This window comes from Coregonus lavaretus, assembly GCF_964263955.1.
Source record: "Coregonus lavaretus genome assembly, chromosome: 2".
Taxonomy (NCBI): Eukaryota; Metazoa; Chordata; class Actinopteri; order Salmoniformes; family Salmonidae; genus Coregonus; species Coregonus lavaretus.
The window spans coordinates 19,034,560-19,049,564 of NC_139989.1; the positions used below are offsets into that span (position 1 = coordinate 19,034,560).

General features: G+C 43.1%; 1 protein-coding gene across 1 annotated transcript; it reads left to right on the forward strand.

Moving 5' to 3' along the window:
- Positions 1 to 305: 305 nt before the first annotated feature.
- LOC311149771 (macrophage mannose receptor 1-like) lies at positions 306 to 14,538 on the forward strand. Its single transcript, XM_084186999.1, has 30 exons — positions 306 to 469; positions 1,340 to 1,741; positions 2,085 to 2,258; positions 3,056 to 3,211; positions 3,479 to 3,592; positions 3,723 to 3,866; positions 4,258 to 4,440; positions 5,470 to 5,627; positions 5,897 to 6,013; positions 6,193 to 6,308; positions 6,436 to 6,584; positions 7,068 to 7,267; positions 7,434 to 7,549; positions 7,727 to 7,808; positions 8,043 to 8,187; positions 8,414 to 8,452; positions 8,727 to 8,890; positions 9,053 to 9,117; positions 9,347 to 9,447; positions 9,644 to 9,783; positions 10,129 to 10,237; positions 10,554 to 10,726; positions 11,053 to 11,158; positions 11,405 to 11,637; positions 12,007 to 12,172; positions 12,358 to 12,510; positions 12,751 to 12,867; positions 13,223 to 13,384; positions 13,530 to 13,562; positions 13,839 to 14,538. The coding sequence occupies exons 1-30, from the start codon at positions 397 to 399 to the stop codon at positions 14,072 to 14,074; spliced, it is 4,326 nt and encodes a 1,441-aa protein (XP_084043125.1). The 5' UTR covers positions 306 to 396; the 3' UTR covers positions 14,075 to 14,538.
- Positions 14,539 to 15,005: the final 467 nt, after the last annotated feature.

A 15,005-nucleotide genomic window follows, 5' to 3' on the forward strand; every position in this document is an offset into this window, starting at 1 on the left:
TCGTCCATAGAGAGTTGCCCTGAGAGCTGGTCCTTGTTTGACTTTATCCAATCAAAGTGAGTGAGGCTTGGCTCATTGATGCTCTGGCTGATCTCACACCTGTGGCTCTTCTCGTCCCCTGTGTGCTCCTGATAAGTGAATGACTAGTGGCTGCACAATTCCTCCTTCCCCTCTCCTCTCCTCTCCTCACGTCAGTGGTTTTGGCCGACCCCCCGCCAACCCATGTGACAGGATACACATCGGCTGGATTTAGGGGACTGCATCCATGTCTCTGTGTCACTGTTCTTCCATGAGAGACACCTGAATACACCACAGCCAGATCCCTCTCTCCTCTCTGGACTGGACAGCTACTTTACACCACCTTTGAGCTCTGGGATAGCAAACTATGCACTAGCTATGATGGCATGCAGTCCATCCCTCGCTGTGCTCCTGTGCCTTATGCATGCTCTCTGCTGCGCTGCTGAGATAGGTATGTAGAGTTTTATTCCACTTTCTTTGGTTTCATGCAATGGTTAAGCATTCTGTATAATGAAAGTGATACAAATGATATTTGTTGATATGCTTTACCAATAAATGGAAGGCAAGGTTGAGGCTGCTAGAAAGTAACAATATTTATGTAGACTGGTAATGAATATATCCAGAATTTCTAGGTCCTTCAGTTAGTTTTGCTTCATTGGCAGATACTGCAAGATATATTGATGGAATCTTTTCCAGGAGTCACGAGTGAACCATTTGACAAGCTAGATAACTTTCAGAATATTTTTAGGCATTTTAGATGCTTTCAGATATAACAATTCAATTGGCCTATTTCTTTTAAAGTGGCCTAAAAACACATGTATTTAAATTGTAGTTACATACACTGTGAGTTCTTAAAAATTCTTGAAAATAATTTGAGTGCTGTAAACAGGTATAACAGCTGTAAGTTCATAAAATGAGTAAGTACAAAAAATATTTATATACACAACTTAATGTACAGTGGGACCTAAAATGTTTTTTTTATTTTTATTTTTTATTTATCTGCTAAATGGCATATTATTTATTACAGTTCCTGTACAATTAGACACAGTGTCTCAGTCACAGTTCAATAGCTTTGCAGTGCTGTTTATAAGAGCAGCTGTAGAGCCCTGAAAGAAGGATGAGACCTTGGATAGATCACATCATTGTCCTTAGTTTCAAGTTTCAATGTCACATGCACAAGTACAGTGAAATGCCTTGCTTGAAAGCTCTAACCCCAACAATGCAGTAATAAATAACAATGTAATACTAAAAATAACAAGGTAGAACAAAAACACACACATAAAAGTAAGAAATAAGAAGAACCTTTTCCCCCGTGCTGCAGACAGCAGCTCCTTCCTGATCTACAACCAGGATCACAACATGTGTGTGGTGGCGGTGAGTGCCAGTCAAGTCACGGTGGCTCCCTGTGACCACACGTCCCAGAACCAGCAGTTCCGCTGGGCCTCGCAGTCTCGTCTCCTCAGCATCTCCCTGAAGCTCTGCCTGGGGGCTCAGGACCTGAAGGACTGGGTCAAGGTGCTGCTCTTCCCCTGTGATGAGAAGAGTGAGCTCCAGCACTGGCAGTGTAAGAACGAGACCCTGTTCGGCCTCAAAGACAAGGCGCTGCACTTAAACTATGGCAACCGCAACGAGAAGAATATGATGATCTACCAGGGATCTGGGCCTTGGAGCCGGTGGAAGATGTATGGGACTCAGAAGGACCTCTGCTCCAAGGGCTACCAAGGTAAGGAAGCTACAAGACACACTCACTGTTACTGGAGGTTGGAGATTGGAGGTAGAAATCAGAAGTGTAAGATGCTTTCTTAAAGCCAGGGAATGAATGTCTGACCTTGGAAGAATCATACTGTTAACAAGGTATTTTTTTCCTACTAGCACTGACTGATAGCTGATAGCTACTTTATTAAGGAAGAATGTACTTACTATGATTGAGATACAGCATGTGGTTGTCCCACCTAGCTATCCTACGATGAATGCACTAACTGTAAGTCACTCTGGATAAGAGTATCTGCTAAATGACAAAAATGTAAAATGTAAATGTAACAAAACTGTTTTGTCCCCTTCTCCAGAGGTGTTCACACTAGGGGGGAATGCCTTTGGAAGCCCCTGCCAGTTCCCTTTTCAGTTTGGGGTGAAGTGGTACGCTGAGTGCACTCTGCAGGGGCGCTCAGACGGACAGCTCTGGTGCGCCACAGAGACAGATTACAATAAAGACAAGAAGTGGGGCTTCTGTCCCTCAAAATGTGAGTCAAGCCCTCACATTTCATGCTATGTTTTTTTTCATTTACTGCCATTTTCCAGTGATCAGGAAAAGGGTCAATAGGTGACACCTGTAGAAAATCATGAGCCGTATGTATCAAGCATCTCAGAGTAGGAGTGATGATTTAGGATCAGTTTTGCCTTTTAGATCAAAATGAGACAAAAATATTTGTATTTTATTTTATTTGCCTGTAAAAACAAGGGAAATGACCAGGGTTTAAGATGTGTTTATCAGTCTGAAATACCTGCATCAACAGAAATCAAAGCACTTTCGGGACGGCATCCAATTCAAACAATACTGTAAAACACCTTTCCAAGCCTGTGATAGGGACAGATTCCTACCCTCATTAAAACAGAGGTTACACATGGAATTCTTTGATTTTCCTGTTTTTCCGTGACCTCGCTGGAGGTGACGATTGGCCAGGTCAGCGCTGACGAGGTCTGGTCTCTGACCTCCTAACAGAAAAACACAAACGCTTCCTCTAGTTCCTCTAGCTGTGGACGCAGCTCTGTGTCTTTTTACCCTTCCATCCTGACTGGAGCTCATTCCTCTGTTTCCCCTGACACAGCTCCAAAACTGGGACAGGAAAAGGAAGGAAGCCCCCTTTCACTATAGTTCCTGGTGAACTGCCACAATAGTCACAGATATGGGAGGCAGTTCTATCATGATAGAAAGTGATAGAGATGGAACAGAACACTATTTGATTAAGTTCTTGGACTGTTATTGATGCTTTCTTTTTCCTGCCTTAAGTGTGCCCTAATGTTTCCGTGTCCCCCTCAGCGTCCTCAGGATGGGACAGTGACCCAGTGACAGGTGTTCTGTACCAGAGGAACACCCAGTCTGTGTTGACCTGGCACCAGGCGAGGAAGAGCTGCCAGCAGCAAGAAGCCGACCTGCTCAGTATAGTAGAGCTCCATGAGCAGACCTACATCTCAGGTATGTACAGTCAGACCTGGTCAGACCCACATCTGAGGTACAGTCTAACCTGTTGTCCAGGGGAGGACTGGGATCAGAAACCAGCCTAGGCACTTCTGACACACCGGCCTGAAGATGGACAAGGGCATTTGCCCAAAGTGCGCTATGGCCAGTCTAACCTACAACCTCACCTTGATTTAGCGATAAATCAATCTGAAACAAACAATTGCTTATTAAGAATATTACACTACTCTCGTGGACGTATTGTAATGCTTTTTATTGATGCAGGGTTGACCAATATCCTGGGCACATCTCTGTGGATTGGACTGAATAGCCTAGACTTTGAGGCTGGATGGCAGTGGAGCAATGGCAACCCATTCAGATATTTAAACTGGGCCCCAGGTGAGTGCAACTGCATGCAACACATCATCCTATACTTTACAGCCTAGGGAACAACTGAGGTTGTCCAAGTATGCTATGTGTTCCAATGGTGGAGGAAGACAATTAATAAATACATGGACATCATCAAAAGGACATCCATCAACTGAACCTGGGCTCAGCTGTGCAACCCTGAATGCTGGCAAGGCCTCGAAATGGGAGACCAATGAATGTTCCAAGAAGCTAGGATATATCTGTCGCAAAGGCAACTCAACAGCTCTGACCTCTGCCCGCATAGGTAAGAATTGAATCATACAGTACATTACAGTCATGAACGACACAAGATTATAACTTCTTTACCTAGTTCAAATGCCATGCAACACAAGGTTAACAACAACAGATCAGGTTGTGCAGGGTAGGGTAAACTGAACCATTATATATAAGGGCCAATATTCACTAAGTGTCTCAGAGTAGGAGTGCTGAACTAGTGTCAGTTTTGCCTTTAAGATTATAATGAATAAGATTACATGGGGGGGGGGGCTGATTCTAGATCAGCACTCCTACTCCGAGATGCTTTATGAATACGGGCCCAGAGGTTGTGTGGGTCAAACCGATAAAACATTACAGTCTACCACTTTCTGAACTTTCTACCTTCTCTCGGACTATTGAACTTTGACCCCCCTCTGTAGGAAAAGATCAGCCCACCTTCTGCCCCAGTCACTGGATCCCCTATGCAGGCCACTGCTACTACCTGCAACGTACCAAGAAGATGTGGAGGGATGCCCTGGCCGCCTGCCACAAAGATGGAGGGGACCTGGCCAGCATCCACAACATAGAAGAACAGAGCTTCATCATCTCTCAGTCAGGATACAGTGAGTGCACAATCCATGTCGTAGCTACAATTACCTCTATATCTGATAGATCTGTTATGCACTACGAGGACCTTTCTTATGGGTCGTAATTTCTATCAGTTTTGAAAACCACTCTGAGATGTGTCCCAATAAATATCTGGGTATTTGGATTGACAAAGAATTGTTTAAAAAGCATACGGATGAGCTAGTTAAAAGCTAATATTTAAAGTGGGCTTATTTTTTAGAAATATATCTAGCTTCTCCCTAAATAGCAGGAAGCAGATTGTACCGTCAATATTCCTGCCAGTTCTTGACTATGGTGACAACATTTACCAGAATGCAGCAGCCACTACTCTTAAACCTTTGGATGCCGTCTACCATAGTGCCCTTCACTTTATCACAGGTGACAGTTTTAATACTCACCATTGCATCCTGTATCAAAACGTTGGCTGATCCTCATTGAAGTCCTATAGATCACTTCATTACTACCTTTTTATTTACAACGTTCTACTACACAAGCTTACAACTTACCTAACTTTGTTGCTAAAGTAAAAAAGAATGAGCGACCAAACCCGCTCACAGGGTTGGTTAACTCTTGAGGCCCCTCTGATCTCGACCTATTTTGGTAAATCCTCCTTTACCTTTAGTGCCCCCCATTGTTGGAATAACCTGCAAAATTCCTTGCATCTTGATTCCCTGGGGCCGCTAAAGCAGTTTAGGACTCTGGTGTTCAATTAATTCATTGAGAATTGCAGTTGTTTCGATTGATGTAATTTATTTGTTGAAATTGTAGTATTGTCATTGTACCTTGTAGTTTCTTTATTCTTCTTGTTTTATTTGGAATGTCAAATGTTTTTATTGTGAAAATCTTTGTACTCAGGGCACGATTGTGAATGAGACCCTGATCTCAATTGGGCTTCCCTGAATAAAGAATATTAATAATAATGTCACCTAAGTCAATTTGATCAGCCAAAGGCAACAATAAGTATATCAGGTGTTTTTCGCTGTCTTCCTGGCTCTGAGTCTTAATGTCCCTCTGCTTGACTTTAGCGGCCACAGATGAGCTGTGGATCGGCCTGAACGACCAGAGGAATGCGCTGCTGTTTGAGTGGACCGACCGATCCCATGTGACATTCAGCCACTGGCAGGCAGGGGAGCCCTCCCACGGTGCCAACCTCCAGGAGGACTGTGTCCTGATCAGAGGAAAGGTAATATTCACATTGGTCCCTCAAGGACAGACTAGGTTCATGATAATGCTAACACTAATGCTAGCTAAATGCTAACACCAAAGATTTTTTATAACTAACCATAACACTAGCTATATGCTAATGCTAGGTAAATGCTAACGCTAGGTAAATGCGAATGCTAGCTAAATGCTAGGGCTAACAGTGGCATTGATGACAACATTTAACAGTGGTGTCAATGAGGAACTAAATGTGGTATTGTGACAATGTGGACTCTCCATACACTCTCACAGGATGGGAAGTGGGCCGATAATTTGTGTGAGAAGACCTACGGGTACATCTGTAAGAAAAAGGCCTCCACCAAACCGGTGGCAGGTGCCCCAGAGGAAGATAGTCCAGGATGTAAGCTGGTGAGTGAGGTCATTTCCTGTTTGTTGAAAGGGAGGGTACAGTAAATAATGAATACAGAATGATATCACATAAAATGGAAGCTTGAAAATGATTCTAGAGAAGGACTACAATGGTGTCATCTTGACTGACAAAGATTCACCAGTTTGAGGATAATTGTTTCTGTATTTTTGTCATCAAGGGCTGGATCCGGTATGGTTCTTACTGCTACAACATTGGATCAGAAACCAAAACATTTGATGAGGCCAAGCAGACATGCCAGAAGAGTGACTCAAACCTGGTGGATGTGGCTGACAGGTACAGTATCACATCATGACTATCTTATAAGATAAGATATATTTGACTCACTTACTTGAGTCATATCCTGGACAAGATAATAACAATAAGTTGTCAGATAACAGATCGAATGTTTGTTGGTTTGTAGGTATGAAAATGCCTTCCTGGTCAGTTTGGTGGGTTTGAGACCAGAGAAGTACTTCTGGACTGGACTTTCCAACATGGCGGATGGAGACACGTTCAAGTGGATTACCAGTTCGGAGGTCAAGTTCACCCACTTCAATGTGGGCATGCCAGGTACAGTGTCCTTTTCCCAAAATGGTGACTGCATCGCAGTGCTAGCTGTGCCACTAGAGATCCTGGTTCGAATCCAGGCTCTGTCGTAGCCGGCCGCGACCGGGAGACCCATGGGGCGGCGCACAATTGGCCCAGCGTCATCCAGAATAGGTGGAGGGAATGGCCGGCAGGGATGTAGCTCAGTTGGTAGAGCATGGCGTTTGCAACGCCAGGGTTGTGGGTTCGATTCCCACGGGGGGCCAGTATGAAAAATAAAAAAATTATGTATGCACTCACTAACTGTAAGTCGCTCTGGAGCGTCTGCTAAATGACTAAAATGTAAATGTGATTGATTGTAGCAATTGATGATCGGTTGTAGCATGAACTGGCATTAGACGACTGCGGTATTAGAGTACCTTCTCCCACACCTTAACTGCCTGGCAAATGTCTGAACTAAATTAAACTACTCAATCTTCTCTCGTCTTTCTGTGTGTTTGAAAAAAGACAGAAAACAAGGCTGCGTCGCTATGACAACTGGAATGTTTGCGGGACTGTGGGATGTGGTCAGCTGCAGCAACAAGGAGAAGTACATCTGTAAGAAAATGGCGGAGGGCGTGACATCAACAATGGCCCCTCCCACCACACCGACACTGAGCTGTCCTTCTGGATGGTCACCTGCTGCTAAAAGGAATGTCTGTTACAAGGTACAATTGTTCTGTATGTGACACAAACACTTTGATCAGTGAATTGAAGTGAATAGTTTATTTATTTATTAATAATTTAATCAATGAGCAAGAATTCATTGATAATCCTTCATTATAATAATTCATTAATAATTCATCAATAATACTTTTCTCTCCCCTCAATAAGCTTTACAGAAAAGTGATAGAAAACAAGAAGACATGGTCAGAGGCGCAGGAATTCTGCAAGGCCATTGGTGGTGATCTGATGAGCATTCACAGTGCCACAGACCTGATCAGCTCTCCGTAAGTTATCCTCATAGCTGTCTCTGTTGCCATGAGTATCAGTGAAAACCAGTGTGGTCCTATTAACCACTGTCTGTGGTTGAAATCCACATGGTCATAATAACCACTGTCTGTGGTTCAAATCCACACGGTCATAATAACCACTGTCTGTGGTTTCCATTCGCTCTGTTTGTTCAGGTATCATTCCCCTGATACTGCCTGGATCGGCCTCAGCTCTCTGGATCCCAACGCAGGTTTTGTCTGGACTGACGGATCAGCAGTGAGTAGCCTACCACCTCATCTTTACTGTGATATCCCTTCTCTTTAGCAGTACTTTATTACACTCTACTCTTGTTTCAATCATTCATTTGGCATCATTGTCTTTAATGGGATTGAAAGTTCATACAGTACTATGGTGTCCATATAAAGACAGCCTCATGCTGAGACTGAGGCTGTCCTAATATGGACACAATACAGTGCTACTGTGTAACATTATTCCAATGTTGTTCTCCAGTTCAGCTATGATAATTGGGGATTTGGAGAACCAAACAACTACAATGATAATGAAAAATGCGCAGAGGTCCAGTTTTACTACGGACGCCACTGGAACGATCGACACTGTGACAGCTACAATGACTGGATTTGCGAGATCCGCAAAGGTACAGTAGACCATATCTGCTGGCACACTGACTTCACTAGGCACAGACGTCAATTCAACGTCTATTCAACGTTTCAGTGAAATGACGTGGAAACTACGTTGATTCAACCAGTGTGTGTGCCCAGTGGGCATGCAGTTCATGTCAGTAATGAAACTATTGATGAACATTGAATTGTTACCCTTAAACTTGCAGCTGTGCTCACCCAAACCTTTTTTGGTATCCACAGGGGTTACCCCAAAGCCCCCTCCCACTCAAGTTGTGCCAGGTAATGCACAGGATGTTGGGAATATGTTTCTCATTCCTCCACTTCCTGTCTCCACTTACTTCTTATTCCATCTCACTATCCCTGCTCTCCTTCAAGTTCTTGGCCTTTCCTTTCAGTTAAATTAATCACTGCACATACTGTATAGCATACCTTCATCTATCATTTAGTTTGCAAAGCATAGGTCAACACAAACACTAACAGAAAATACTCTTTAAAAATGTACTCTTAAAAATACCTAAGACAAAATTTACTCCTTATTAACTTGCCTTTGCAGTGTACAACACTACAAAGGACGGCTGGATTGAGTACAACGACACTCAGTATTTCTTCAACACTGAGAACCTCCCCATGGACGAGGCAAGAGCGTTCTGTAAAAATAACTTTGGTGACCTGGTGGTCATCACTGCAGAGAGCGAGAGGAAGTTTATATGGAAACAGGTAGAGACTTCTAATGCAGTCCAGTGACGTCCGAAAAGCTTTGGTTCTAGGAATCTGATAAAGAGATGATTTATGAACAGGATGACAAAAAGTGTCACTGAAATGTTCAAGGTTCAATCTAGAAATGTTTGTTTCCTCAAAGAGACGTCACTTTTTTTCCAGATATCCAGAGGTTCCGAGTCACAATACTACATTGGCATGACCGTTGGTTTGGATAAGTCTTTTAGGTACGTAAAATGACTGTTGACTGTTCCCTGGACATTTAAAACAACCTGAAGTCCTACCACCTCTTTTTAGAGATACTCGTGCATGAGCATGTTTTGTTTATCACAGTCCAGTGAACATGCCTGAGATCTGTGCTTCTCTGCAGAGTGGAGAAACGTGTGCTTTCCAGGTGTGTAGTTGATTGAATGGATGCTCACAGTTCAGACTGGGTTTGTGTACTGTATGTTTCAGCTGGTTGGATGGGTCTCCTGTTGTGTATACCGCGTGGGATCAAAACGAACCCAACTTCGCCAACAACGATGAGAACTGTGTGACGATATACAAGAGTATGGGTACGTCTGATTCCAGAGGGATCTGGGGGTGCAGTGGCATCAGCCTCCAAAGTAAAGGGATTTAGCTGTTATGCTGTCGTTACAGTGTCGTTACACTGCAACGTCCATGGGACTTTTGCTAACATTCAGGGGATGCTCCCAGGATGTCATTTTGTAAGCTGGGTCTATATCGGGTTGTGTCTTTTTGTATCTGTAGGGTACTGGAATGACATCAACTGTGGCATAGAGCTGTCCTCCATTTGTAAAAGAACCACCAGTTTCACTAACACAACCATGGCCCCCACCACTGTACCCAAGGGAGGTTGTGCCCCAGAATGGATCGCTTTCCAGGGCAAGGTAACTGCTACACTACTACAGTACAACCACCACATACTATAAAATCATACAAGGACATCCTATTGTAGGCTACATACACCTGTACGTTACACCAGAAGAGAAAACCACACACATACTACTTTCCTTATCATGTGTCAAGGACAAACTCAGGGCCCTAGTGATGACCCAATGTGATGCTGACCTGGGTGTAGAGAGTTGAGTCATTTTCTGCGTTCCAAATGGCATCCTATTCCCTTTATAGTGCCCTACTTTTGACCAGAGCCCATGCACTATAGAATCAATTTTGTTTGCTGTAGTAGTGTGTGCTGTTCCAACACACAGTGCTGATGCATCATGTTTCCACAGTGCTACAAATTCATTGGAGACAACGATAAGAAGCCGTGGCAGGAGGCCAGGACCTACTGCATCAACCAGGGAGGAAACCTGGCCTCTGTCCTCAGCGAGAAAGAGCAAGGTGGGTGAGAAGGCCATCCCTTTACAGCTCACTGCCAAAGCTACCTGAGACATTGGCATTGCCCAAGGTAGAATGAAATAGAATGAAAATTGCAATTCTCTACAAGTAATTTTGCATAAAATCATGCTGTTAATATTCTGTCAAATTTGGTGTGTAAAATTATAAAGCATGCAACAAGAAATCTTATAGACATTGGTTAACGAGTGCCAAATTAAAATGCTAGCCAATGGAACAGGGGTTGATAATCCTTTGCATGTAAACAGTATATCAGGAATCACCTGATGACTCTTCATTTTTCTGACTGGTCCTTTCCCAGCATTCCTTACCACCCAGATGCTTGAGAATCCCCAGGACATTTGGATAGGTCTGAACGACGTCAACTGGGAGATGCGCTTCCTATGGACGGAGGGGAAAGGTGTTTCCTATACCAATTGGGCAAAAGGGCATCCAACGTCAGTGCCAGACGGACGCTATTCATTTTTGGACGAGGTACAAGACTTACAGTAAATATAACTGCTGAACACAGATTAAGTGAATTCCTGGAAACAGATAAAACATTATTCTCAATAGACAATCTCCCTTGAAAGTTGGTAGACTAAAACCTACTTTCAAGGAAGATTCTTTACTGAGAATAATTTTTTATCCAGGACTACGCCTTATATCTGGGTTTGGGAAAACAGCCCTTTAAATGTTTGCTTTGAGACGTTGATTGACTTATTGTCAATAAGTGCAAATGCAATACAGCCTTAACCAGTCAAATTATAATTCAAAAGAGGGATCAAACCTTTTCATTTCCTTCCCAATCTCTCTTCCAGGTGTTTGACTGTGTGGTTCTGGTGGGCAGCTCTCACAAACAGACAGGAATGTGGAAGGTCGAGGACTGCTTAGTATCCCGTGGTTTCATCTGCAAAAGGAATATTGGTGAGAAGAAGCCATAGTTCAGTGAGGCTGCTCTAGGGTTGCAAAAATTCCAGTAACTTTCCCAAAATCCCCAGGTTTTCCAGAAATAAGTGAATCCTCCAACCAGCATATCTGGAGAACCTGCCAATTTTGGAAAAGTTATCGGCAACCCTAGTGAGGCTGTTCACTTCCAATTAATGGGTATGTGGTCCAATAGAGTATCCCTCTTTAGGTTCCCCTCCAACAACAAGTCTCCTTTGGTTTCAGATTCTCAGATTGTGGTCCCCGCCACCACAGTGTCAACAAAGACGTTCTACAAGCTGGGAAATGACTCCTTCAAACTAGTGGTCCAGAAGATGAACTGGGACGAGGCCCGGAGGCAATGTAAAGCAGACGATGCAGAGATGGCTAGCATCCTGAACCCCATCACCCAGGCCTTCATCACAATGCAGATCCACAAATACAATGAGCCCGTGTGGATCGGCCTCAACAACAACTTGGTAAAAGGCTACAGTATTGACATTGCTTTATGCCAATCATTTGGGATACAGAGACTAAAAATTCTAAACAATATGTTGATCACACAAATTCTAAATATGGAGCTTTGTGATCTTCAATTTCCTCATTACAAGGCCCAGCAGTTAATAAATGACCTAATGTGTATGACTCTGGCTTTGGTTTAAGAGCTAGTACAGCTCCAAAGAGGACTTAGCATTGAGATGATCTCCCACTGTTATCCATGGGATCTCCTACTCTGACGTGTTCATTTAAGAAACAAAAGCGGTTTTGTGTTTGTAAACCTGTGAGCTTTCGGCTGGACCTTGCCCCCATTGTGTGTTTCCGTCATTGTCTTTGTCTCTGTCTCTCAGACTGAAGGGCGTTTTAAGTGGGTGGATAACTGGCCTCTATCTTACACCAAATGGGGCGAAGACGAGCCAAAGAACAATATGGCCTGTGTTTACATGGACACAGACTCCAAGTGGAAGACAGGCGACTGTAGTAACACCTATTCCTCACTGTGCAAGAGATCACCAGGTCAGACAAGGCCTTTAATCCATTTACCCACAATGTCTATGTTTAATAGTTGATAAATCCCTTTTTAAAATGGCTTTTAGAAAAAAAATTGTATGCAGTAATGTATCAATTTTACCGACATTGAACATGTATGTCTCATGTATATTAACTTCAGTACATGTGAACTTCTCTGGCCTCTTTTACAGACATAGCCCCCAGCCAGCCCCCTCAGCTCCCTGGCAACTGCCCCGAGCCCAAGAAACGCAAGACGTGGGTTCCCTTCAGGGGTTACTGCTACGCCTTCCTCAACTCTGTGGTGGACAACTGGGCCCACGCCACTGTGGAATGTCTCCGAATGGGTACACACTTCACCTCCTTCTCACCAACTGTCATTCAGACCACAATGGTCCCAAACGGCACGCTATTCCATGGTCAAAAAGTAGTGCACTATATAGGAAATGGGGTGCTATTTGGGACATACCCAATGTCTTAATTGAATGTAGAGCACATGAACTCATTAATTGAATGAAAGACATTCAAAGTGATTGATGGTGATGATGATGAATATGGGTTGTAAGAGCCTGTTTCTCTGACAACAGGAGCATCCCTGGTGAGTATCGAGGATCCCTTGGAGGCCAGCTTCATCCAGGAGAACCTTGAGCTACTGCAGGATGGATCCAAGTCCTTCTGGATTGGCATGCACAAGAGCCACGAAGGTCAGTACCTATGGTTACAAAATTCCAGTAAATGTCCCCAAATTCCCTACCAGGATTTCTGGAAAACCAAGGAATTTCTGAAAAATTACCGTAATTTTGCAACCCTATCAGTATATTTTACAGACAACCCATAACATTAAGGAGGCCACTGGCTCAAAAAGCCTGTTCCCTCTAACATTTTAAACTTGCTACATCACTTTGAATGAATACATGGCAAGTATAGTACCTACCTGTCTCTTGCAATTCTAAGATTATGTCCCAATTTCACAACCATGTTTATTGATTTATAGTTGTTCAATGACAATGAATCACCCATATCAAAGGATATTGGTTTGACCCAATGTTCTTGTTTCAGGTGACTGGATGTGGATTGACAACAGTGTGGTGGACTACACCAACTGGAAACAGGGGATGCCAAAGAGTGGAGAACACTGTGTGGAGATCCAGTCTGATAGCGGTCTGTGGAGCACCAACAGCTGCAACCGGTACAAGTCGTACATCTGCAAAACAGCCAAAGGTGAGCTGCACTCAGCAGATAGATTCAAGTATTTAAGATGGGATGATAGCAGAGTCATTATTCAAGTCATCCTGTGTTTGTTGTGTCAGCTTAGAATTGTCTTGCATTTATGTTTTCTGAACATCTTTATCTCCTTCTTTTGCAGTCATCACACCAACAGAGAAGCAACCAGTTGCTGGTGAGTGTCTCATAGCAGATATAATTGGTTAAAGAACAATACATTTTATAGTTTTGACAATCAAATCAATGCTTTTCTGGCTCCAGGGTACAGATCTAGGATCAGCTTCCCCTCACCAATCCGTAACCATTAGTGGGGAAAATGCAAAATAGACCCAAGATCAGCGTCTAGGGGCAACTTCACTCTACTCCGCTTTTCTTAACATTATACCATTTATATCTAAAACCAATCCCACCAATAATTTTGCCAATAACACTTTGACTTCCTGTCTTCTAGCTCCCCTAGTGGAGGAAGCTCCCCATGGTTACGCCGGCATCGCTGTGGCCGTTGTCTTGGTGATAATTACAGTGGTAGGACTCGGTGCCTTCCTACTCCGCAAACGGATACCTACCCCCGTCCTGGGAGAGTGTACATTCGACAACACCTTGTACTTCAACAACCCCATCCGCCAAACAGCCACTGTGGACACCAAGGGCCTGGTGGCCAACATCGAGCAGAACGAAACAGCTTAGATAGGACACAAAGAACCACCAACAGGTGAAAACACTTTTGAGACAAGTTTTAATATGAAAAATACCAAAAAAGCATGCTGCTAGTGTTTAGGCCAACCAACTCTGACCAACTCTGACCCAAACTGAGAGACTGCAACTAAATCTGAAACCATTCACCTGTTATCTTTGTTTGTTTTCTTGCTTGGTAAATAATGTGTGAAAATGATATGCACTTTGTGCATGTCAGCATCAGTTGTCAAGGATAAAGTCCAGATGTACAGCTAAGATTGCATATGCAACCCCTGCACAAATTGTAGAATCAACAACAGTCATTTTGTTTGGTTTAATTGAGTCTTGTACAGATTGATTTGGTGTGTGAAACTGAAGTTCAAAATACAGCCACTGTACTTTACTTTGTTTTTGCCAAGTTATATTGTAAATATATGCTCAAAACGAGAGAGAAATAAAGTTTTGAAACAAATGTCTTTGGCCTTATACTCTTACTCACACTACTCACACATTGCATGCTAAATCAATATATACTGAATCCATTGGCATTTAGGGGGTTAATACAACATTTATGGTCTATAGAACTACAGTGCCTTGCAAAAGTATTCATCCCCCTTGGCGTTTTTCCTATTCTGTTGCATTACAACCTGTAATTTAAATGGATTTTTATTTGGATTTCACGTAATGGACATACACAAAATAGTCCAAATTGGTGAAGTGAAATGAAAAAAATAACTATTTTCAAAAAATTCTAAAAAATAAATAACGGAAAAGTGATGCGTGCATAAGTATTCACCCCCTTTGCTATGAAGCCCCTAAATAAGATCTGGCGCAACCAATTACCTTCAGAAGTCACATAATTAGTTAAGTAAAGTCCACCTGTTCTGAAAGGCCCCAGAGTCTGCAACACCAATAAGCAAGGGGCACCACCAAGCAAGCGGCA